At 35.5% G+C, this 26,702-nt stretch overlaps 1 protein-coding gene across 1 annotated transcript in view; it reads left to right on the forward strand.

The window, feature by feature from the left end:
- Positions 1–26,702, forward strand: part of PSMD14 (proteasome 26S subunit, non-ATPase 14) — a 90,016-nt gene that overhangs the window by 38,651 nt on the left and 24,663 nt on the right. The window contains exons 4-7 of the mRNA XM_080927119.1: positions 14,593–14,664; positions 14,912–15,031; positions 17,703–17,773; positions 18,686–18,836. Coding sequence (XP_080783245.1) covers positions 14,593–14,664; positions 14,912–15,031; positions 17,703–17,773; positions 18,686–18,836 — 414 coding nt within the window. The remainder of the gene's footprint in view (positions 1–14,592; positions 14,665–14,911; positions 15,032–17,702; positions 17,774–18,685; positions 18,837–26,702) is intronic.

Here is a 26,702-nt window from a genome sequence, read left to right on the forward strand (position 1 = left end):
TTTTGTTGAAGATATTTACTGGCATTTTAAGTTGAGAATCTTCACTCTTCTATACCTATTATCCTTAGGTTTTATCTTTCTGTCCTGGATTTCCTGGAAGTTTTTGAGATAGGAGCTTTTTGCATTTTGTATTTTCTTTGACTGGTGTGTCAATGTTTTCTATGGTATCTTCTGCACCTGAGATTTTTGTCTTCTATCTCTTTTATTCTGTTGGTGATGCTTGTGTCCATGACTTCTTGATCTCTCTCCTAGGTTTTCTATCTCCAGGGTTATCTCCCTTTGTGATTTCTTTAATGTTTCTATTTCCATTTTTAGATCCTGGACGGTTTTGTTTAATTCCCTTCATTGTTTGGTTGTATTTTCCTGTAATTCTTTAAGTGATTTTTGTTTGTTTGTTTCCTCTTTAAGGGCTTCTCTTTTTCTGTGTTCTCCTATATTTCTTTAAGGGAGTTATTTATGTCCTTCTTACAGTCCTTTATCATTATTATGAGATGTGATATTTCCGGTGTGTTGGGGTATTCAGGGCTTGCTGTGGTAGGAGAAATGTGTTCTAATGGTGCCAAATAGCCTTGGTTTCTGTTGCTTAGTTTCTTGTGCTTGGCTTTTGACATCTGGTTATCTCTGGTGTTATTCGGTGTTGTTGTCTCTGACTGGAGCCTTCCCCTCCTGTGAGTGTCTGAGCCTGTGATCTTAGGTGTGTTAGCATGCCTGGGAGACCAGCTCTCTGGGTGGGATTTAGGTCCAGAGAGCTGTGCGACTCTGGGGCTCAGATGGAGATCAGAAGGATTCTGTCCCCACTTGCTCTGCCATTCCTGAGCCCTGTGGTCTCCTGGCAGGTCCCTCTTTGGCCAGTTGTTGGAGCAAAAATGCTTGTCTCACCTGTGAGTACAGCACTCCCGGGAGGCCATCTCTCTTTGGGTGGGATTTGACGTAAATTTTTTAATGGAGACCACACAAGGTAACTTGTTTAAAGATCTGATACTACATTAGTATTCCAAACTGTGTTAATTAAGCTTTGGGTTTTATAATTTCAGATTTTAGGGCAAATGGGGATTCTTGGGAGGGGTGAAACAAAAACTCACTGAACTGAGATAAAATGGGTTTAATGTCTACTTGAATATGTTTGAGTGTTCTGTTGCAGGTTTAGTAAGCAGTCAGATTCTTGAGTTTTGAGATGCAGCCTATAGGTATTTTGTACATACCTTCCTTAATAGTATTGACCTAATTGGTTAACTCCCCAACCCCTTTACATCCATATTGTACTTCTCCATTTCCTTGACCCGTATAGGCGGTCGTCCAGTGTCCTGACATGGTACATATTTCTTCAGGCTGATCTGACTGGGCTTCTTCCTAGTGCTGCCACTGCTAACTTTGCAGGTTGTCTGTTGTTAGCTGTGTGGGTTTTGCCTAGAGTCCTTTGTAAACCTTCTACCATCAGAAACTCAAGGACCCTTTAAAATAATGTGCAACTGATAACTTCACTTCTGTGTTTAATACATTTTTACTGTTGGATAAAAGTTATACCACGCTGGCCAAGATGTAAACGATTCTCCTGCAAGGAAAAAGGTCAAGGAGAACCATGTTTCCTTGGGAGGAAGTGTTACCAGAGTTGTTTTGATTCATGTCATAGAGCCATTGTGAAGCCCAGTTGTCTTTTCACTTAATGAGGTAAGCTAGGATAGGACAGAGAAGACTTTATTTACTTATTTGGCTCATGAGGTGTTTTTTGTTTGTTTGTTTTGTCTTAAAGTAGCCATTTTATCGTATATTATTTTAATTAATGTTTCATGCTGCTTTGGTCATCCCTTGTAGGACTAAGATTTTCTCTCTGAAGTTCTTTTGCTTTCTTTCATTATTTACTATTTTCTACTTTCTAGTCTTTTGTAGTGGCCTGTTTTCTCTTCCCTTAGAAGTTACTTCAGTGTGTCATGATTTAGAAATAACTAAATCTTAATGGCTCAGTGTGATACAGCTTTCTTTTCAGTCACACTGTGTGATGGATCTCTGTTCTGTGATATCAATATTCTAGGATGCCAGATAATGGCATCATCACTCTTTCAAAGTTTTCATTGGATACAATAAAGGTCAAGCAATTTCACTTCTCTTCCAGTTAGTTACTTGTTTACTCCTAACTACAAGAGGAAGGGGATCCAACACTTTTACGTGCCCAAAAGAACTTGGGAGTATTTTATACATAGCAAGAATTGTCACATCTAATGTCTCTACACCTGACTAATCTCAGCCTACTAACTACTTCTGTGATATTTTGTCACTGTGTCACTGAATTAAAATTATAATAAACTGCAATAGTATAGCATTTGATGTGTTTTGAAATTGGCTCTGAACTTCTGAAATTTCAAGATAGCTAGCTAGGCGAACTTGCCTCAGTTTGACCTGACAGCAGTGCAGTCCTTTGCTTTATAAGTTTAGGTCAGTGGTCCTTTGCTGGGAATCACTTGGTATCTTAAAACAAAACTTGCTTTGTATAGAATGGTGGTACAAGCCTTTAAGTCCAGCACTCACACTAATCTCAGCACTTATAACTGCAGCAGATATCTCTGTAAATTCTAGGTCAGTCTGGTCTACTTAGTGAGTTCTTAGCCAGCAGGGGCTGCATTGTGGGATCCTGTCTCAGAAAAAGAAAGGGAAAAAAAAAAAACACAGTAAAAACCAAAAGGTACTTGAACCTCACCCCAGAGCATTCAAATCAGAGCCTCTGGCTGAACTCAGGCATCAGAGTTATTTTACTTGACACAGTTTTGAATTATACACAGGACTAAAAAGCACCAATACGTTTCTTGCATGTTTTCTGGAGAGACTCTCTGAATATCAGGCCTTGTTCTGCTTTTATTATTTCTAAATCTTATCACACTTCCTGTTATTTTGGCCCCAAACCTGTGTTATATATTCATTTTTATATTTGTGTATAAATATAATATGTAGTTTTGGAGATACTACATTTTAAGAATTAGCACTACATCTAATTAGTTCATCATATACATATCTAGTGCTTGTCATACTGTCTGTCACACAGGTTTTCTAAGTCTCTATATTCTGATACCCATGCCCACACATACACATCTTTCTTAGATGTTCTTTTGTCTTTTTCTTTCATTAGATGACATAAATAAGAAACACGAGGATAACAGTTTAAAAACTAACTGCACACAGACAAGGTTATTAGTACTCCTCTAAACCCCAGAGAGCCTGACTCTTGTAGCTGCTGTTTCTAACAGCTGATTTCAGTAGCAGTCCCTTAACCTTCAGCTTTTCTCATCAGTGATGCAACTAATCCAGTCTTGAACTCCTTCCAGTGGTGCCCATTGCTTGGATGTCTGGTAATCAGCTTCTTACAGTCTGTGTTGAAAGAATACTGTATTCTGAGAATACATGTTAAAAGAGAACTCAAAATATATTTACAAACACCTTGGCCATATAGCTAGGTTCTTTCTTCTCTGACTAGGTATGACTTAAAACATCCCATTTATTCTAATCTAGATTCTGCCAGGTGGCTGATTACTTGTGGTCAGGTACCATGTGTCTGTCTTTATGCATTTTCCTGGTAAATCTCCCACCTGGCTCTAACCCAGAGTTCTTTCTGCCTCCCCGACGTCCCACCTTCTATTTCCTGCCTAAACCATAGGTCATAGGTTTTTTAATTGACAGATAATGCATCCATACAATACCTAAGTGAATTTGATCTCTGGAGCATGTACATGGCGGAAGGAGAGAACTGACTACTAAAAGTTGTCCTCCGACCTCTGTGTGTGTGTAGGCTAGTTGACGCATGCACACACACAAATAATATAAATATAGAGGAAAAATATAAATGTGTGAATGTAGTGTCTGTTAATAGAACAGTTCTGATGCCTCAGTGTTCTGCTGTAGGGAATTCAAGATTTTGCCTTTCTTGGTCCCCTTATTTGAGTTATAAAAAGCAACATAATCTGCTGCTCTCTGAAGTTTATAGTTATCTTTTGGGGTCTAAAGTTTGAACTTTTTTTAAAAAAAAAACAATCATTGTACTTGATTCTTTCCTATTGTGTGGACAGTAATAGTGGTGACCTAGGGGAGGGCATTTAGTTATTCTGGGAAAAGTTTATACATGTCTAAGGTGACTGATATTTATGACATTTTTACGCACATATATACACACATTTTAAAATAGGTGAAAATTGTTTCAAAATGACTGTCAGAGTGGTCTTGAAGGGAAAGAAATGTCAGAGTTGTGCACCAGACACTGGGCCATCAGTTCTTATGTTACTTTTACCAGATCTTTTTATAACTAGATAATGGTGTTATCTCCCCATCTCCTGCCAGTGTATCACTTTCACCCCACTGCCTGCTCCTCATTGAAATTTTTATATTTTTAAAATACTGGCTCTAAGGCAGCCACTTAGTGTGTTGTATTAGAGAAGTTCAGTAGGCTTAGGATGGCAACGTTTTCAGAAAGGAGCTGAGTTTGTCAGATAAATTAGAGAACTTGACAGAAGGATAAAGGGAAGATTGTATAGGAGTATGCTGTAATCCCCAGGCTTTATGTCTTTGAACCTTTGCAGTTTCCACTGTTTTAATCTTTTAATAAATAAGCACTTAAAAATTTTTTTTGGTTAGAGTTAGTTATTCAGGAGCCCAGAGGTATTAAAACAATTAGTAAAATTATGTCTATCATCATATTGTTTTTTTATCAATTTGTCACAAATATTTAGTGTCAGATATAAGGTATAAGTTTTCAGATGTTTACTTCTCAGCCTGATGTTTTCATTAAACTCAGTACTTTCAAAAATATTTAGATTTGAGAAATAGTGTATGCTCATTAATTATTCTTATAGGATTTAGTATCTTGTATATATTTTTTGTTTTAAATTCTTAAAATAAATATAGGGAATATTAGTATTTATAAATGTGGCATTTGAAAAGCAGTGCATCATTATTTTGACATTTCCATTCTTATTTTCTTCCCTTTTTTTTGTCTCTCTCTCTCTCTCTTTTTTTTTTGAAAGAATTAATGTGCCATCTGGAAACCTGAGATCATGCCATAAAAGGAATTTTGGCTTTTTTTGGCAACCAGTCATCAGGATATGCTGTGACTGCACCTTATCAGAATAATGAAACATAATTAGAAAGGTGTATTAACTCCTGTGCTTCAAAGAATTTTTATATTTGGAATTTTATATGCATGTTGAAAATTTTAAAATTACTGAAAATTTTATCTCAGTGTTAAGGTGATCCTTGCAGAGTTGTTGGATTCTCCAGCCTGAATGTAAATAAAATTTCTTATGACTAAAATGGTTCTGAGCTATTTCTAAACAGTGTATGCTAGATTTTTATTCTGGTGTTAAGCAAATACAATTAGTTTATATGTTTATCTAAGGCGAGAGTTGCAGTTACATTGCAATTAACTTGCTGTGTTCTTTTCTGAATAATAGTCAGTGGAACTGTCAGCCAAAGGGCTCCTTCCCCTCTTTTGGAACAATTTTAACTCTAAAAAGTATCAAGTTTTTAAAAAATTAATTGAGAGAAAACAGCTGAAATCACGTAGTGAAAGAGTTAAGTCCACATGAAAGAATTCATTTCCACTTTAATGACCTAGCCTTGCTGGGTTAGGACGGTGGGGAACATGCTTCTGACTTGCTCTCCTATTGCCAATTAACACCTCCTAGAACAGGTTGCTTCAGCGAGTCATTGAAGCTCAGGCAGTAGAAATAGTTTACATGGAGCTTGTTTTTCACACTAGTTGTTTAATACTCAAAAATTAAAGTATTAAAAGGTTCTTTCTTACCTTGTTGGGTAAGAGATAAACAATACAGCGGTAGTTAATTTGTATATGTTTGGATTTATATTTTATGTTTAGTTTTGGTTTTTAATTGAGAAAACTGAAGGTGATAGTTTCACTAAATTTATGAATGTTATAATAGAATTGAGGCCAGTATTAGATATAAAATTTTAAAATATTTTCTCTTAACTGGTTAACATACTGTATACTTAGCTTTTGTTATATATTAAATGTATCTACTCAGGCCTTTTAAATTCATTTTGTTAATAAAAAATTAAATTTATTTGTTAATAAAGTCTCTTTTCTCTTTTTAAAAAACATTTTAATACACTTTTAACGATCATTCTAAAAATTACCACCAAGTATACACCTTAAACCTTATAATAAAAAAAATAAGCCCGTAACATTTTAATTGCGATTTTGAAGCATTTGATGTCATTTTCCAAAGTAAATTTAGGTTTTTAAATATTTGAAAATATTTTTACAATTCACCGATACTATTTATTTTACATTTCTTTTATGTGACACTTTGGTTCAAGATTAATCAGCAGGTATTTTAATAACATAATAAAATTGGCTAAATAATTGATACCAGTTCACACTAAGTGAAAGGTGGGGTAATATAACTAATAGTGTTAACAAATTTGTTAAAAGGCCTGAGTAGGTAACACTTCGAGGCAGTGGTTTTTATGCTGTTGTAATGGCAAATGCCTTTTTTTTTTTAATTTTTTTTTTTTTTTTTAGCACGTAGTCAACAAGGGCTGCCCAAGTAAAAGTCACAGCTTTTTTAATGCTAGATCAGATTTTTAACCTTCTAAATGAGGAGAAAACAAAACAGAAAACTCATGTATCATTTAGTTTAGCAGTATTTAATGTTTGAAGACCTGTGTGGTCATTTCTGTTTAATTCAGTGTGCATAGGTAAGGTTTGTGCTGTTGTGGAGTGCATTGTTTTATATCCCAGCTGGGTAGGTGTTCATGACTGAACAGGGCTGCTTATGTTGCCTGTGGGTCAGTTATTTACAGTTGTTTAGGTAGTTGACTCATATTTCTCCAGCTTACAGATGTAGATCCCCTGCCCCCACTTTAAAACATTCAGCCACATAAACTTTAAGCAGTCAGATTTAAGTTAATTTTAAAGTGGCCAATAGGAATTGAGTACCACAGATCTAATAACAAAAGCATTTCCATTTCTATTCTTTGGATACATTCATGGGTTTATAGGATTATATAACTATAAATCTTATTCTAATTTATATTTTTGGGTTGTTTTGAGACAGGGTCTTCATTATATTTCATGCTGGCTGTGTTCTTACTGTGTAGCTAGGTTGGCCTCAGACGTGTACCCGTCCTTCTGCCTCAGCTTCCTGAATTCTGGGATTACAGGTGTATGCTATCATGCCTGGCAGATTCTCAGTTTTAGATGGGAGCATTGCACCTTACTTAATGGGCCTGCTGGGTGTGTGTGTGTGTGTGTGTGTGTGTGTGTGTGTGTGTGTGTGTGTGTGTGTGTGTATGTTTATTTTGAGTGGCATTGTATTAAACAGACTGGTTTTCTTTAGTTCTGGATTTTTTTTTTCTTGCTTAGATGCCTCTTTAGTAAATTGTAGTGCTTTCAGTTCTTGTGGAAGATATTGTTAAAGAACCTTGAAGTTTAACCTATATCATATTCAGTTAATAAAATGTGCCTTACGTTCTTAGTATGCTGGTAAAATGGTTGTCAGAAACTCAGTAGAGTTCACATGAATAGTTGGCACACTATAGAAGCTGATAATTTTATAAATACCCTTTCCCATTACTGTATGTTTTAACTGAGGGTAAGTTTATCCTAACAGTAGTTAAGTTTCACTCGGGGCACGGGGTGGGGGACAGTTTGTATTAGTTCATACTTACTCCCCCCCCCCCCATTACAGTCTCAAGTTGGGAAAAATGAGTCATGAGGGCAGGGTAAACTAAAGGGTTAGGAAGTCTATGGGTCAGGGATAAAAACCACCTGCTGCTCTGGGGTACACCTTGACACATCATTATCCTGACCATTTCTGGTTTTGTGTTTTCCCTAACTCAATCACTGAATCATGGTCTCACTGTATCTCTCTGTCCTCCTGCCTCTGCTCCCAAAATGTAGGGATTTTTTTTAGTATTTGAAGTAGAGCTGTTAATATTTTTATTTGCTTGGGTAATAGCCATTATATATATGGAGTTCTGGCTGACTGGGAACTTAACTGTGTTGACCAGGCTGGCCTAGAACACAAAGATCCACCTGCCTCTGCCTTATCAGGCTACTAAAACATATTTTGGTGTTTGAAACCTCTGCTTCTGAGATAAATCATTATCTGATTTTTGTTATGGCTTAAATTTATTCAGTTTAAAATGTATTAGAGTGGTGGCTCTCAATCTGTGGGTTGTAACCTCTGGATGCTGAACAAACCTTTCACTGGGGTCACATATCAGATATTCTACATATCAGATGTTTATATTATAATTCAGATAAAAGCAAACTTATAGTTATGAAGTAGCAACAAAAATAATTTTTGGTTTGGGGGGATTCTCTACAACGTGAGAAGCTGTATTAAAGAATCACAGTATTAGAAAGGTTGAGAACCATTGTATTAAACTAATGATATGGGAAAATCGGGGTTGTGTTTGAGAGCAAGGGATTTTAGGTTCTTGTCTCATGAATTTGAAGAGTGTAATTCAATGACCACAGAGGACAGATATTGTAGATTCATAGGCAGGAGCTTAAGAGAGAGAGGGAAAGCAGATTTCAGGATTCTCACTCAGTAGCAGGTCTCCAGGCTAGAGAGACCACCATTAAGGTGTTTTGGGGGATTTTTTGAAGGACTTTATGGCAGAAATTGTGTTGAGAAATGTGAGTAAAGAACTATTGTTTTCTACTTACTTGTATGCTGTGATTTTTAAAATAACCTAAATGCTTTGTTAGAGTCAAATTTCTCATGGTAGAGTTTAACTCGGTTTATTTTTTTCCTGTTAACACCTCTCCAAACACACACACCCCACACAGGCGCATGTGCAGACTCACACACCTAGTGTTTTAAGTATGCTCAGTATTGCATTTGCTCTGTTTAACTCAGTGCACTCATCCACATTTCAGAAAATACAAAGAAACACTGGTGTTCCTCCTCTCTGGGCATCTTAACTGATTTTCAGTAGGAAGAGCACCCCACGTTTCTCTTTCCTTTCTTTAGTACAAATGGTTTCAGATTCTAAAACTGTAAAGCGCGTAAGCTCAGCTATCAGAAGAAAAGTTGATTTGATTGTCTACTGGTGTGCTGGAGTGAAAACTGCATATTACTATCCATCAGAATTCTACTTTAGTTTTAGTTGGTGATAAGTTTTAGCTTTGAGTCTATGTCAGTATATGCTTTAACTGTCTCACAAGGTTCTTTAAACTTTGGTACTCAAACACTTTAACGAAGTACTTAATGAATTGTAAAAGGTCACACATTTGGAAATTTTGTTTTTAATTCGCCTCCATACCCTGAAACAGAAACCTCAGATTTTCTTCATGGGGTTGCAGTTTTGAAAAATTTAGATAAACATTTTTCTTTTTTCTCTCCCCAGGAAAATGTTTACACTAAGAGTTTAGCGTACAGTATAAACATGGGAGTTCAGGGAGATACATAGTATTTTTTAAACTTATTTGACACGTGTCTTAGTTAGGGCTTCTGTTGCTGTGATAAAACATCAGGACCAAAAACAACTTAGAGAAGAAAGACTATTTCATCTTAAACTTCCAGGGAACAGACTGAGGGAGATGAGGGCAGGGCTAGAACTCACAGGCAGAGACTGCAACAGAAGCTGGGAAAGGGCACTACATACGGGCTTGCTCCTCCTGGCTTGTTCACCTGTCTTGTACAACTCAGGACCAGTCTCTAGGGGTGGCACCACACACAGTTGGCTGGACCTATCCATGTCCATCTCCAAAGAAGTGCCCTGTAGACTTAAGGAGGATTCTTCTCAACTCTGCTCTCTTAGTTAACCCTAGCCGTGTCAGGTGGACATAAAAACTAGCCATCACAACCAAAAACAAACTTTTTGATAGTATGTTTTGCAACTCCTTTCTCAAAAATTTCTGCCATTCTGTAGAATACAACTCATTATAAACTTGGTTTTATGTTGGTTATAAGAACTGAATTGAGTTGGCAGAAATTTTACTTAGGTATTAATCTAGTATGAGAGTCAAGACATTAAATAAGTCAAAAAGATTAATTTATAGAGAATATATTAAGTTTGGTGTCTGAAGCCACTGGGTTGTGAATGGCTTACTTGGAAATAATATGATAGAGTTAGGGAATTACTGTGTTGTTGCAGCTAGTCAGCTCTCAGATGTTTAAGAGCAGTCAGAGTTGATTAACTCTAGTTACAGGGAATCTGTTTTAATTTTCTTTGTATCTTGAGCTATTACAAGATTTTTCTCATCATGAACCCCAGTCTACTAGCTTAGATAATTTCCCCATCAGTTTAGAGTTCTAATGTAGTCTGATATCAATGATCTTGATGTTTCATCAGGACTTAGTCACTGGAAGACATTTTTAGAACCCTGATTTCTGGTGACTAAGTAAAAATGTGTATTGCTCTTAAGTTTCTAAATGAACTGATTTGGAGTTTGTACTTTAAGAACTATTAGTCCAGCCAGCTACTGTATTTGCCACCTTTTTTCAGGTATTTAACAAGCTGTATTGTATCTTGGATCCTTTCTAAACATCCTCACAGTTTTCTTAATATTTTATGGGTAAAGTGATTTCTGTTATGATCCTGTACAGTATAGCTCTAGATTTTGAGAGTAAGGAATTTTTTAAAAGTGGAATCTCTTAGTTAAAAGTCAAGAGCTTGTCAAAAATATGTATCTTTGAATGCTTGAAAATACTTTGCATTAGTAAACACTAAGTCTGCCTGTTTGTTTTATGGACTGATGACTAGTTAGCTTCTCCTTCCATCAGAGCTGTGGAGAATCTGCCCTCATGCTAGTGTATTTGGTGGCCACGACCCTCTTGTAGCTTTCATTTTTGTTACCTCAGCTTCATTGAACTATAGTTGACAAATTGGTCTTCAGATATATATGATATGCTTGCTATTTTGTGGATGGATTCTCATAGGCATGGCAGTTTTATATGCATTATCCCTTTTCCCTATGACTGACCTATCTTCCTTCTTTTCTTTTACTTTAATGTAGGTGCCTTCCAAGGTTCTAAGTTAAAATATCCCCTATAACTGTTCATGTGATAAACTCCTTTAAGACCCAGCACTCAGGAGGCAGAGACAGATGCATCTCTGTGATGAGGTCAGATGTAGTCTGATCAATGTAATGAGTTCCAAGACAAGTTGAGGTACATAGAGAAACCCTGTCCCTATAGCAACAGATTAAGATACTTGGCCTTAAATATATAGTAGCTATTGCTGTTTAAGATGACTGAGCTATTAGAAGGTGAGGCTTTCAACAATGTACTTTAATTGAAGGTTATGTTCTTGGGTTTATTTGCATTGTTTAAAGACAACTATGAGCATTTTGGTTCCTGCAAGCATTCTTTATTCACTCAAGTAATTTCCCAGAGTGGAAAAACTAAGTCACAAAGTTTGTGCAACCCTAATGCTATTGCTGTCCAATGTTGTGCTGATTTTGATGGATGCGCCAGTTCATACTGGTGCCCGTGCTGCTCAGTGCCTGCTATCCTTTCCAAAGGAAAGTCTTAATGTGTTCATTGGTATTTCTTTAATTAAAGAAGGTCAGCTAGGGAGGTTGGACACATTTCATATTTATATCATTTTATATTTTTTATATAATTAGCGTCTATATTCTTTGCCTGTGCTTCTGCTACAAAGGCTTAGTAATTTTTAAAATTTGTTTACTTAATGACTTTTTTGACATAAATGAGGCAACTAAGTTTACAGAGTATTTTGCTTTTTAACATTCAGAAATTTTATATCATTTTTAATTGTATATTCTTTTATTGATTCAATTTGTTTTGTGCCTGTCATATGTGTTCCTGCACCCTGACCACATAGACAGTCATTAGAAAAGTTTTTGCCATGCTTTGATTTTCTTTTTAATATAAGTCTTTAATTTTATTGGTTAATGCTATAGTATGATATAGAGAAGCAAATTTAGTTTGAAGTGCTGCCATTTTTTTAAAGCAGGATAAGAAGATATAATATATTCAGTTCTATGGTGACAACTTGGAAAGCTAATACAATGCAGTGTCTATAGTAGTATAGCAGTCTGGTTATGTTCAAGATAGAGAGAATCTGGATTTATCAATACACTGATGAGAAAGTTACAGCAGCTAGCTCTAAAAGATGCTTTAGCGTCAAATGTACTAATGAATGCTTTGAGTTTTCAGTGTTAGGTAATATTGATGTATATACACAGCAGGATAGAAGGATGAAAACCTTTTGATTCCAGATCATTCTATAAGTTCTTTATAACCATCAAAACCTTATAAAAACAGAAAAGAGGAATAACCAAATGTCACTCAAGTACAGAAATGATCTAACAGTGTGTAGTGTTCCTCTGCTCAGCAGAGCGACACTGTGACCTCTACAGAAACATTTAGGCTCACACTGTGCATCCCAGACCCAATGTTCAAAATGTTTCGAAGTAATAAAGGCTTTAATAATCTAACCTTGTGCCCCTAGCTAGAAACTTAGGAAAGATTAAGAAGTCAAAATGGTAAAGCGTTCAAAAAAATTTTCAATTTGTAGCTATTTGGATTTTTTGGATTGTGGGTACCTAACTGTTTTAGACTGCAGATATTCTGAAATGTGAAACATGTCTGGTCCTGATTCTTCAATTAAGCCACTTTTGTTGTTGTTGTTGACTAACTTTCTTAGTGTTTGTTTTAGTACTTTTAAGCAACATGTATGAATTTTTACTTTAAATCCACTTGGAGGTTGTTCATTATTGATTTGTCAATAGTTTTAGCTCAACTTACTTTACATCATTTACTATTTTAAATTTTTTCTTGAATTTTGATTACACACGCTCATGTGCATCTGTGTGAGTGTGATTGTGTTAAAGACCTAAAATTGGGTGGCTATAGGCGAAACTTTTATTGTCCAGTGCATTGACCAATCCTGTTCCTAAAAACCAAAATACCCTCCTCCCTGTGGTGAATTCGCTGGCCTTGAACCCACAGGCTTCCCCTGGCTGCCTTGAGCAAATTCTTAATCTTTCGTAAATTTTCTAGCCAGGGGCACAAAGTTAGGTTATTAAAGCTTCTATTCCTTCATCATAAAGTGCTTGAGTTTACCACAAAGTTTTCATTTTAAAAGTTTATTTGAAAAAAAAAATACAGCGAAACTGCATTCAGTGATAAGTGAAGTATTTGCACTTGGGAGCTGGCTATGCTTTAATGCCTCCAATTACCATTGTAACATTTTTAACAGCCTCAAAGGGTGACAAGTTTAGTGTATAAATAGAAATACATATAGATGGTTAGTGGAGTATGAGTAAAGTAGTTATTTAATTTCAACAAGTGAAAGCATAAAAGCAAGAGAGAATGAATGGGTAACATTGTTGACATGCTAAAGCGGTCAGAAACATGGATGGAGCTTAGGGTTCTTGTGGAAGAGGTTAGGAAGAATTGTAGGAGCCAGGGGGGTCAAGGACACCACAACTCGGACCACAGAATCAACTAAGCAGGGCTAATAGGAGCTCACAGAGACTGAAGTGACGATTGCAGGTCTGTATTGGTCTGACCTACGCCCTCTCATGTATGTTATGGCTGTGTAGCTTAGTGTTCTTGTGGGACTCCTAACAGTGGGAGCAGGGGCTTGTCTCTGACTCTACTGCCTGCTGTTGAAATCCTTTTCTTCCTACTAAGTTGCCTTCTTTAGCCTTGATATAAGGGTTTGTGCCTAGTCATGCTATCTGCTCTTTTCTGAAGGGAAACAGGAGAGTAGACCTAGGTGCAGGGAAGGACTGGGAGGGGAAACTGTTGTTGGAATAAAATATAACTATGTTCTAGACAGTCCAGTATTAAAAAAAAAAATTGAAACAATGTATAGTGCTTGGCATGGAATTGTACTTACTGGCTGCTGGGTGAGGCTACCTGAGGGTAAAGACCACAAATTCCCCTGTGTAGCTCACTGGGACAAACAGTAGAGATTTGTTTCTTTTTGTGAATAAATAACATCTTTTAGGGAGAAACGTTGTTGGCTCATTACTCTGTAATAGCATTAAAGGCAGTGGTCAGTCACTGAAAGTATTTTCATGCCTACCCGACCTTATCTAGTTTGTTCACACCTGAGGTAGTTGTGCTAAATTTGTTGTGTGTGGGGAAGGCAACAACTTCATTAGGGAAGTGCAGAGAGTATGTTGTTCACAGCTCTCTCACCTAGGGATTAGAAGTCTTCTTCCACTTTACCTCCTACTGTATCTATGAGTCTGCAGAGAGATCCCATTTCCTAATCTGCATGCTGTCTGTAGTTAAAGCTGAAGCCGCTCTGAGGATCTGCTGTGTTTGTTGATCCTTCAGTTTATCAACCAGTCCAATAGCAGGCAGCATTCAGAGTATATTGTATTATGATATAATGTTAACTAATGTCACAGTAATTGGCAGTAATTATTTTGTAGCCAAGGTAGGTGAACACTGTGGAAGTAAACTTTATGCCCATTGAAAAGTTGTCAGGATACTAAGTTTTCACTGTTGCCTTCATGCTTGATATGTGTAACTATTTTATGATTATTTGTAATTGGATAAAAATTGATAGTTTTTTTCGTGAAGCTCTCATAATAACTTACATGTTTATTATTCTACAGTATTCTGTGTATTATAGTATTGATTAACTTGTTTCTAGGGTCCACCTACAGATGCTCCTGCCGTGGACACAGCAGAACAAGTTTATATCTCTTCCTTGGCCTTGCTAAAGGTAAGGAAGGGAGGGAGTTACTTGCACCAGAGCTTCTTTTGCATTCACTCTTTTACTTTGGTATATTTGTTGCCTTAATTCCCTCAGGCCTAAGGATGACCTAAGTATTAGTTAGGGCATGTCTATAAAATAGGATTTTATTTCCACAGAAGCAAAATAGGTTATTTAACAACGTGTGTGTGTGTGTGTGTGTGTGTGTGTGTTTCAAATAAATGTGCTTTTTGTCTATGTATCTTTCTCTTTACAGATGTTAAAACATGGCCGTGCTGGAGTTCCTATGGAAGTTATGGGTCTAATGCTTGGTGAATTTGTTGATGATTACACCGTCAGAGTGATTGATGTGTTTGCTATGCCACAGTCAGGAACTGTGAGTATTACTTAGGTTAGCTGCTGCATGTCTCTTTTTCTTTTTCTTCTTTTTCCTTTTTTTTAAAAATTCAAAATAATTGTCATCCTTTTGTTTTTCTTTGTCTTAGGAATCATAAGATTAATAATACAAATTTTATCTTGTGTTGAATTAAATCATTAGTCCTTTAAATGTACTTATAAGATGAATGATGGTAGTACTAAATTACTTACTGGATTTAAAAATTAGTTGCTATAAAAATAAGGTATCACAGTAATTACTTTGAACATTTGATCAAAATTTTTAGAAGCTGTGTAAAGTTTGAATACATGTGAATTAGTCCTCCTGTAGGTTTTTGTTGTTTTAAAGTCTGTGTGCTACCTGTGGTAGTGAATGACATTCAGTTGTTAAGTAGTAAAATGTAAATTTTGAAAGCAGTCTACTACCTGTTTAAAATGTCTTCTTTCTAATGTTAATTTTGTTTTGCCTTTTATTTATGTCAGTAAATTTTTATAAAAAGTAGTGCATTCATACTTTTTTTTGGATTTTTAAAAAAGATTTATTTATTTTATATGCATCAGTACACTGTCTCTGTCTTTAGACACACCAGAAGAGGGCATTGGATCCCATTACAGATGGTTGTGAGCCACCATGAGGTTGCTGGGAATTGAACTCAGGACCTCTGGAAGAACAGTTAGTGCTCTTAACCACTGAGCCATCCCTCCAGTTCTCTTTGAATATTTTTTTGTGGTTGTTTGTTTGAGATAGGGGTCCTACTATATAACCCTTGCTGGCCCCGGAATTTAGTGTGTAGAATAGGCTGCCCTCTAGTGCACAGAGATCTTCTTGCCTTTGTATTGGAATGCTGGGATTAAAGGTATGTGCTGTGGTACCCTGCTGGACTTAAAGAAAATGTGAAAAGACATTATTAAAAGGCAATACAATAGCTATGACTTGAATCACAGCACTTGAGAGATGGAGAATGGAGATGAGGAATTATCTTCCTTGTCTTGAATAGTCATTTTGTAGCCATTTGGTCCAATATTAAGACACCAACTAAAACAAAAGAGTGTCAGCATTAACTCTACTTACTTTTCAAAACATGTTATGTACCATTCTCACTTGTGCATTTTCTGTGTTTCTCTGATGGGTGTCTTCCTTTACTACACCAGTATTCCTATGAAGGCTGGTGAGCCTTAAAAGTAAAACTGCTTGTTCTGTTTAAAGGCCCTTACTTTGAGCTTGCTTTGATAAGGTACACACTAAGGAACAAATTGTAAACATCTAAGTGATGCCGTTGTATGTGTATATGCATACATGCATATATCTATGTATATACATATACACACATGACACAAGTGTTATCTGAAGAGCAGCTGCTATAGTATGCAGCATATTTGCAAATAATACAAAACAATATGAAAATCTGCAGGTACTTCTAGATGAGGTAAGTTTTTGTTTTGTTTTGGTAGGATTTGGAATTGTTTTATCTTTCTGACTATCCATTATACCTTTTGTTCATATGGATATGTGAACACTATGTTAACCACAAATTTATATGTAGATTTAAATCTTAGTCTGCTGGTATGTCTTCTTTTTCTGTCAGAATATATAAAATACATAAAAATTAACTTATATCTGGTATAGGTGGTAGTCCCTATTTATAAAATCAGTATAATAAATGATTCTTATACATTATTACTACTCCTCCATGTAAATGCTTGCTTGATGGTGTGAGATAGGCTATCTTGACTCTTATATTCACTCTGTGTAGTAGAATTAGGAAGTATTTCTTTCAGCTCAAGCGTCAAGGGGTGCTTCTGTAAAGAATATGTCTGCATGGTCACCCTTGTACTTTCTGCCTCTCATCCTTCTCCTTGCACCCTACCCCTCCTCCACACCTCTTCATTTTCTCTCTTCACCTTCTCTTTAATGACAACAAAGCCCCCAAAAGATATTAGCCCAGCAACAGAGTGCATCTTATTTTACAGGGATGCCCTCTTTGGAATTTACTATGCTATGCACTTTGGTGGGAAGGAAATGTTTATGTTAAACTGCTTGTGTAGCTAGATTAGATTTAGATTCCTGATGTTGGAAGAAAGCCTTGTAGGAGGTAAATGACACTGACCTTAATAGGTCATTTTTCATATTAACATTTTATTAACATAAAGCCTTTTTATTCTGTATGTATAGTATTTTTGACTAAACTAGCAAATTAACGCAATATTTAAGAGAATTGATTATGTGGTCTGTGTCTAGTAATGAGTTTTTGTGATTGCTGTTTTATGAGGTAATTATTTTTTTGAATTATTTATATTATTGAAAAAATAGTATTGTCCAATAACTGACCAGCTGCAGTTCTTCTGCTAGAGACTGGTGTTAGGAAGTATGCCTACCATAGGTAGGTGGGTATAACTAAAAAAAAAATCATAGTGTGTCAGTTATATGGTACTTCTTATAAATGTAGAGCAACAGCCATAAACTTTTAGCACCAGAATGTTGTCACAGTTATTAACTAACAGAAGTTTGGTACTTGACAGTTTTAGAGATTAGTAATTAGACTAGCTATCAAATACACGTACCAAAACCTATAAAATTATAATACAAAGTTAAGGTAGGGTTTTTTACTCATTTACAGTATGATTCTTTTTTTTTTTCTCAAAGAAAAAAAATTTTCTTTTTTCTAATATAGGGTGTCAGTGTAGAAGCAGTTGACCCAGTGTTCCAAGCCAAAATGTTGGATATGCTGAAACAAACAGGAAGGTGAGTATTTTTTTTTTAATGAATGAGAAATATTTTGGGAAATATACCTTAAAGTTTATGGTATTTATAAACACCACTCCTAGGGGAGGAATTAATGTAGTTGATCTGCCTGTGTGATGCCTCTTGACATTGAGTGGAAGTCTACCAATCAGAGAACTGCCTTGTATTCTCAGCTGTCATTGCCATAGGCTTGGGCTGCATTGTTCCTCTGTTAGCATCCAGAATTATGTTCTCTTCACTGTAAACAACAAACCTGGTATGGTCTGTGTATTTGACAATTGTAGCCGAATGTTGTTCTGAATAAATGTGTGTAGACATGAGTTTTAAAGACAGTAATCCAAGTGTTTTTCCCTTTCAAGCTAAGTCTCCCAATAGTTGTCATTCTCTTGCTCAGATTCTTCTACTGTGGAAAAAACTTCAAAATTAATGTTAGCAAAAGGCTCAGCAGCTGAGCAGAGCAGTGCAAATTGGTTTTTGACTGAGTTCCTAGTTCTACTGCTGGTTTAATTGATATTTAATCCTTTCACAACAGTGGATCCTGGTGTCCATTGTTAAAAAATGTACTCTGTGCCTGGAAAATCCAGCTCCCAGAGCTAAGGAGTTAAAGAGTAGATATTTACTTGAATGCTGAAAGGGTAAAAACTGGCTCTGAGAAAGTGTGGTAACAAGGTGAAAAACTGAAAGCCTTATCTACCACTGCTAATGTGCGTCTCTTAATGATAGCCCTCCTTTGTCACACTTACTCATTTCCATGTTTGCTGGAGAATATGGTGTCCGGTTTCAGAGTTTCTGATGGTGCTTTTTCACACCTGTGTGCTTTCATCTTTTCTTAATTTATACCCCGTTAGTGTGTTGTTTCTCTCCTCTCATCATGCATTGCTGTGTTCTGAGTCTGAGTGCCCTTTGTTTCAGGCCCGAGATGGTTGTTGGTTGGTATCACAGTCACCCTGGCTTTGGCTGTTGGCTTTCTGGTGTGGATATCAACACTCAGCAGAGCTTTGAAGCCTTGTCGGAGAGAGCTGTGGCAGTGGTTGTGGATCCCATTCAGAGTGTAAAAGGAAAGGTAGAGTCAGCTCTAACTTCATTGTCGTCTACTGCCACTTATGCACATGCATGTAATAAGATCCTTATTTGAAAGTGTTCTTAACACACACACACACACACACACACACACACACACACACACGGATGCTTTTTATTGAAATTATGCAAGACCTTAAATGTATGTCATGATATTAGCAATTTAAAAAATTATTTAGGGGTTTTGTTTTTAATTTGCAATCATGAATGAATGTTTATCCTTAATTTTTAAAAATTTCATAAATTTGAATATTAAATCCTACTAAAAGCCTGCTTCATACAGTCTACTAGTATTTAATAGCAGCATATCTTTAAAATGTTATTTTAAAAGGCTTTGTTTTTCAGACATCATGCAGGATATATTCTGGAGTTGGGTATTTATTCTAAATATTTTAGACAATGAAAACTTGTCCAAAAGAATTGGTAATCAACCATTCATGTATTTGGAGTGAGGACCCAGATGAATGATTAAATATGCTGACTGATTCTAAAAAGAGGTTAACTTGCAGAGTACATTGGGTTATATTATCCTTTGTTAAAATCTCTTTTGTTCTTGTTTAGTTCTCTCTCTGTTTTGTTCGTTCTTTCGTTCTTTCTTTCCCCCCTTTTTATTTCTTTCTTTCTAGCCCCATATGCCATTTTCCTATTTCCTGCCTCATGACAGCAGGGTGCAGCTCTATTATCACCTTCACAGAGCTGTCTGCAAATGTGAGAGGCAATTCGATTTTGCTCAACCACAGGGAGAGTGGATTAGAAAAACTACAGAACATAGAGAAATTGGCTAGGTGGTTACTGCTTTAAAATACTGCTGAGGTGTCTTGTTTGAGCATGTACTTCCATTGTAGTGCAGAATAATTGTTAAAGTAAAATCACAATACACTTACGGATTCCTTTTTATGCAGGTTTTACAAATAATTTTTAAAGCACTTAGAAACAAATATTAGCTTGCTATCTTTCAGACCTGGAGTTTATAGTGGTGTGGATTACATTTACATCTACGCAGCAGCTGAAGCAAACTAAATGTGATTGTTAAAACATGGATGCTTTGTGTTACAAGTTTGAAATAGGATGTTTTCTGATACCATATTATTATGATGTATAAAAATTGAGGTCTTATTTAAGCTTGATCCTGTGAGATATAATGTAGCTTTTCAAAGGAAGAAACTGTCCCCCAAAACAATAATAGTACCAACTGATATACTAGGCAATCTTAAGGAAACTGAGAATGCTTCTGTATCCCTGTGTTTCAGTTTATTTGCCCTTTATTTTACTAAGTAAATTGTTACTGAATACAGATGAAGAAGTTGAAAGTCCTTATTGCTTACCAGATTAAAAGTACAATGTAATTCTCTGGTGTTTAAGGTATCTTCAGCAACATAATTAAATAATTATTATTATTCTAGAAATAAAGAATTAAGACTTGTGAAGCTCCCATTACAGTAATTAACAAGCAATGTTTATGTCTTATCTCTGAAGTATAATTCTAGAAAGCAGTTTTAGCTTCAAAACTTGCATTCAAGTAATGTGTAATGTCAAATTCCCATTAGTTCTAATTATTTGTAACTCATTTTAAAAATGAAAATAACATTTAAAACTATATTTCTAGCAAAGGACTTGATTGTTTTATAATTTAAAAAAATATGTAAAATTACTTTATGAAATTATATGTATTATCACCTAGATTTATTAAGTCTTAAAATGCTGTTGAATTGTTAAAATGTTACTCTACATGTGATCCTTACTGCCTATTCTACTCAAATTCATACAACTATGTTACTTGCACTGTATGAACATGTTTTTGTCAGTATATAGTCCATCTGTATGGCATCTGAGTTTAGTTGTAATTTATTGCTTTTTAATTGTCAAGAGGTTTTGATACTGAGAAATGCTAGTAAATCCATGATGGGATATTTTAGTTAAATCATGAAATTAAATAATATAATTTGTAAAAATAAAAGAATTCAATGGTACTTTCCTTCCCGGTATGTGATTTATCAAAACTGTCAAAATATTTAATAAAACTGTGACTAGATCAAGAGTTAAAATGACAGTCTATATGTAAATAGCTAAAGTTGAAACTCTATTATACTTTGAAGACCTCTTTCCTATATATTTTTATTTTTTACAAATTCCAGTATTATCTATGTTTTTTAAAGCAATTTAGATAAGTATGGATTCTTTCTTTGTCATTGTAATTCATTCCTAGTAAGCCCAGTTTTCATTTAGGGTGACCTGAGTGTGTTATAAATCGAATAATATCCAGGTATTAAAGCAATAACCATTTGGACGTAATCCTAGAGATAGGCACTACTACTGTTACTGTTGCTATTATTATTGCTGCTAAACATAAACAGAAATCAAACTATAAATTATATAGCACTTAAGTTTTTTTATTTGCTTGTGAATATTATGTTTTATAGGTTCTTTATAACCAGAGTAACTCAGGAATGGAATGTGAGCACTCGAGGTCATTGCACAGCCTTTTAAGTTCACATGACAAGGCTATCACTCTCTAGCTTCCTGTAGCCTGAGTCAGGGGAGAGGACTTCAATTTTTCTCTAATTTTAACAGAGGTTCATATTATTTAAAGTAGGTGCTACATGTGAAAAATTTTTCCCTATGTGTTAGGAGTTATGTTAACTTAAGGTTAGATAAGTTTATTCCCTGGACTTTGCTGACATCCCTAGCACCCAACAACAAGACCATCATCATAATAAAATATACTATATGATAAAGAATCTATATCATGTGCTGAATTATGTAGCACAAATACTTTTAATGATAGAAGAGAAAACTCTAATTTTCATTTACATAGATGATACATGAAATTCATACTAGAAGTGGAGAGTAAACTCACAGAGACTGCCAGTGAGCTCTTGAGTTCAACTATTTAATGACATAGTTTCAAGATTCTGTTTTAGTTTTCATTTTATTTGTAAGGTAACGATACCAAAATATTTTTTTACTCAAAGCTTCAAATGGCACAGTGTAACTTCTTGCCTATTTTGTCATGTAGTCACCCTTTAGCAGTAGCTTTACAAGTTGATTCAACCTAGAACACTGCTACACTTCTTTTTCATATGGTGTTACTTTGAGCAACATCTGAAAACTACTGTACAATGTGGTCTTAAACTTATTCTTTAAAAAATATTAGATTTAGAATTAATTTTCCTTGACTAGGTTACTTTTAATGAATATGTAGATGCTGTCTGCTAACTCCAGCAGTCACAGGGCATGTATTCTACTGAAAACTTATAGAAACTAATGACCACGTAGTCTAAACAGTGGCTGCGCTTTTCTGAAACATGTTCATTTAACCCGATAAATATTCAACAGGCTTTGAAAATGAAATCTGATTACTGACCAGAACCCCACATTTACCAATATATAGTAAAGTGTACTTTGGTAGCATCCATGATTAAAACAGAGTACGTTAGAAAGCCCTGATTGGAGCATAGTAAGCTGTGGAGAAAAGAAGGAAAAGAAACCCTGCCATATGGGAAGAGGGTAGGGGGAACACTAACTACACTAGGTGCTTCTGGGCTGCTTTCATTCTTTCAGTGACTACATCTTTCACCAAGCGTGGGGTACTGGAAAGAAAGGAAAAAGTGAATTGGAAAATAAATGTTTCTAAGGGTTTTCCTGTTGTTGTTGTTTTTTTTTTTTTTCAAATATTTAGGAGTTGGGAAATGTAATTTCATGTGTTAATTTTAAAATTGTGGTAGTTTTAAGTAAAAACCATACATATAAATTATGTAAAGAGACATGATAAAATAGTGAAGAGCAACATGATTTTAAACCAGTTACCTAAGTTTTGTGAGGTTTCATTTTATTATCTCTGTAAGAGGAACTTTTGTATCCATTTTGTAGTATTGAATATGTGGAGGTGATACAGACACTGATGAGAGAGTATTATCATATATACGGTGCTGTTGATATACATGTCACTTAGTTGCCATGTGATAAATGGTATTTTACTAGTGTGGAAAGAAGAACGAGCTTTTTTAAAAAATAGAGAATATTAATGTCTCTGGAAATCTTACTAAAAATAAATCTGAGTTAGCCCTTAATTTGTTCATGCTTAGGAAAATGATGAAGAGAGCCTTCTCATTTCAGAACTTTCTTTAGTAAGCATATAACATTGCAAGGATTTTTTTCTTTAGGTATATTAATGGAAAGGAAAGGGAATATATTTTGCCGAAACTCTGGCCTATGGACTTGAACAGTTTGACATTTTATGACACTTAGATATCAGAATATCTGTCAAATTCTTGCAAGTATTGATATGTTACATTTACATAGATGATATACATTTCCAACTAGGACTTTATTGGCAAGTTTAGACTTAAAGTTATTGAAGGACTAAATGTTATCTGGAGGTAAATTTATTTTAATCTAAAGCTTTTGTGTCACTGCACACTGTGAGTAGCTGATCTTACTTGCTGTTTGTTTTCAGTGGTATGATTATGTCTAAAAATAATCTGAGTTCAGCAGCTGTATTGGTTTAGGAAAAGTGGAATTTAAGACAATGACCTATAAGAATATTACAGACTTTTGGCTTACTGGAGGCTTTTACTTTCATAATTATCTAGCCATTCCCCGTGCTGAGGAACACTGTGCCAGGTGTGCATTGGAGATACAGAGAAGAGGAAGCTCTGTCTCCCACCCCTAGTGTTAGTTTTGTGTGGGTAAATAGTAGGTTTAATTAAGAATCTTTCCTTCAGCATCACGTGTTAGTTTTTAAGAACATATTGATTTGGCATTAGCTCTTAAGGAGGTGTTTCTGAACCTAGGCCTTGGTTTTGAGAGCTTTAATGTGTTTCTATAATTTTCTAAAGAGAGTAGAATTGATTATAGAAATTTTTTTCCTAAGACATCAGATATTATTAGACATCAGCAGGGAAACAGATGTTTACAGCCATGTTTTACATTACAGCTGGACTTACTGTGTAGTTTTTATTCTAAATGAAACTGTTCTGTGAAACTTTAGCTTAATCTGCCTCTAGACATTGATAAATGCATAGAAACCTAGCAGTAGTAAGGAAATGAGAATATATTGTCAAACCTAATGATGGGTTGTGAAATTGTGATAGCTTTCTTTTTCTACATAAGGTAGTCACACCCATACTTTCTTAGTATTTTTCCTTTCGTTAGGCATTTGTTGTTTGTAACGTTGATGGGCTTTACTGTTATGCCATAACCGCTGTTATGGAGTAGCTGTCTAGTGTTCAGTGAGCCACAAGCCCTGCTTTTGTATAAGTGATATTTGTTAATGTAGTTATTATATCACATAGCTTGCTAATAACTAGTATACAGGCTTTAGCACCCATACAGGCACAAATCATAGTTCTGTCTCTTACACATTGTAGCAGATCATTTATTTTGAGTTACGTAAGCCTTAGTTTCTTCAGTTATAAACTGATGCAGTTTTGGTTATTATAATTTACAGTTTACTTCTTGATATTGAAATGATTTGGAAAGATAATTTCTACCTATTAATGAGCAAATTTTAAAATGGTTATGTTATATGTAGGAATTTAGTTGATCTTTTTCATGCTAAATATATTTACCTTTTGAGTAATGCTAGTTTGGAGGACATAATCTGATTTTCTTTAAAGATGATGGTGTAGTACAACGTTTATATATACCTTACTTGCCCGTTGCCATATTAGCACCATTAAACCTTAGTCTTTAGTATCTAGAGTTTTTTTTTTTTTTAATCGTTTACTTTATATGGGCCCATTAGTAGAAACATCACTGTTATTATCACAGTTTGATACTAAAACAAGATCTAAAATCACTTGTTCATTTTGTATAGGCTGAGTGTAGCTACCAGAGACAATTGGCACTTTTGAGTTAGTATCAGACCAGCAACCTATAGGTGTTGGGCTCTTGAAGCTCATTAGACATCCCCTAAGGAGTTCAATATTAAGTGTGCTATTTGTCACCTGTGCACTGAGAAACATCTATCATTCATGAATAAAGATTCTAGACATTTGCCGTTTTGTGTGTGTGTGTGTGTGTGTGTGTGTAAAATAAAGAAAAGGGCCATGGATTTTTAAGAAAACAAAAAGACTGAGGTTGTGCATTAGAGGGTTTGGTAGGAAGAAGGGGGTGTAATTATACTATAAACACAAAAAAATTCTTAAAGGGTATTGTTTCAGCTACATTCTTTTATTCCATTTTTAATTAAGACTTTACTAAGAAAAAAATGCCTTAAAATGTATCTTCTTAATTTTCTTTCTTTTTATGTCTCAGGATAGCAAGTTTATAGTTATGATTTGAGTTTTAGGGAAACTTTACAGTGTTTACCCTCACAGTGCTGCTCTTGGTTAGCTGTGTCAACCTACCTTTGTTAGGTTGGGTGCTGTACTCGTGAACCAAAATGTGATTACATACATGACAGATTTATTTGGAGAAAATACCTGTAATAGATAAAGGCTTGAGGAATGTGGTTTTGGGTGGGGCAGCCTGGCCATAGCTTTATAGAGTATAGTTGAATTACAGTTTTCAAAGGTGTCTTTATTTTGGCAGAGATGGCTAAATTTTCGTTCCAAGGTTGTGATTAGTCATTGGCCGGGAGCAGCCCCGGGGATACATTGCATGGTGTGACTGCCCAGTGGATTAAAAGGTGCAGCTGCTAGAGTTTAGTCAGCTCTGCTGTCCACAGCAGGTTCTGTTAGAGAGAGATCTAAAGGGAACAGCTCTGACTACCACAGCTTACAAGAACTGTAATGACAAGCACGCTTGTATTATTTAATCTTATCACCAGCTCTGTGAAGTATCATTCATGAGCAAACAAAGAGACTGAGCCATTAAGTAATTTGTCTTAGGTCACTTGGCTAGCAGGTAATAGACCTGGAATTATAACTTTGAGAGGAGAGCAATTTCATGGGTAGGCACTCAAATTCCTATACTATACTGACCATATGCAAACACTAAAAAGTTGTGCTCAGTTTCCTTCTATTGTCTACATAAATTTTATTCATACAGTTTGATGAATCTAGAAATGTCTAATTACCTTTGCATAACTAGATTCTAAAAATGAGTTTGTTTTCATTAAAGGATATATGTCGAAATTTGTGGGTTTGCTCTTTTGTTACATGTCTTCACTTGCCAGGAAAGTACACCATGCTGGTCCTGCCCCACCCTCTTCTTCAGTATATTGAAATCGCACTACAGATCTGTAGTACAGTAAGCAATTCTCTGAGGTGAAGAAAGAAACTGTACATTCACATAGGAATTTCTTTTCCAGAGCTAAAATTGACATTTTATAAATAATTTCAATGTTGCAAACTTGAGACCAAGAAATCATAGCAAATCAGCGATATGTATTTGGCATGACTCAGTTTTAGTTCTTAGTGCTTTTCATTGGAAATGGCATAAAAAGTAAGTTATCTTTGAATTTTTTATGCTGTGGGCTTACAAGAGACGGAAAATGTTTTTATCTATAGATGCATGGCAGTGCATAGCAGCAGAAGTAACGAAATGGTCACAAACCCCCACAGCATTCCCAGGTCACATTCATTCTTAATTTTTAAAGAGTCTAGAAACAGCCTAAGCAGTTGATAACCGGCCATTTCCAGGCAGCAGTATTTGGTGTGGCCTCCTGTTCTTCCAGTGCGGCTCATTTTCTCTGTGGTTAGCGTGGCTGTGTAGGTCACTTGGGTCACAGGCCTTGAAGTATGAAACTTAGCTGTTAACTGTGCTTTCTTTTTCTTTAAGTTTTTAGCATTGCTTTTGGTCTTAATCTTTACTACTTACCTTTCTTCCTTCCTTCCTTCCTTCCTTGCTTCCTTCCCTCCTCCTTTGCTTCCTTTTTCTTTCCTTCTTCCCTCCCTCCCTCCCT

Source organism: Micromys minutus (assembly GCF_963924665.1).
Source record: "Micromys minutus genome assembly, chromosome: 13".
Taxonomy (NCBI): Eukaryota; Metazoa; Chordata; class Mammalia; order Rodentia; family Muridae; genus Micromys; species Micromys minutus.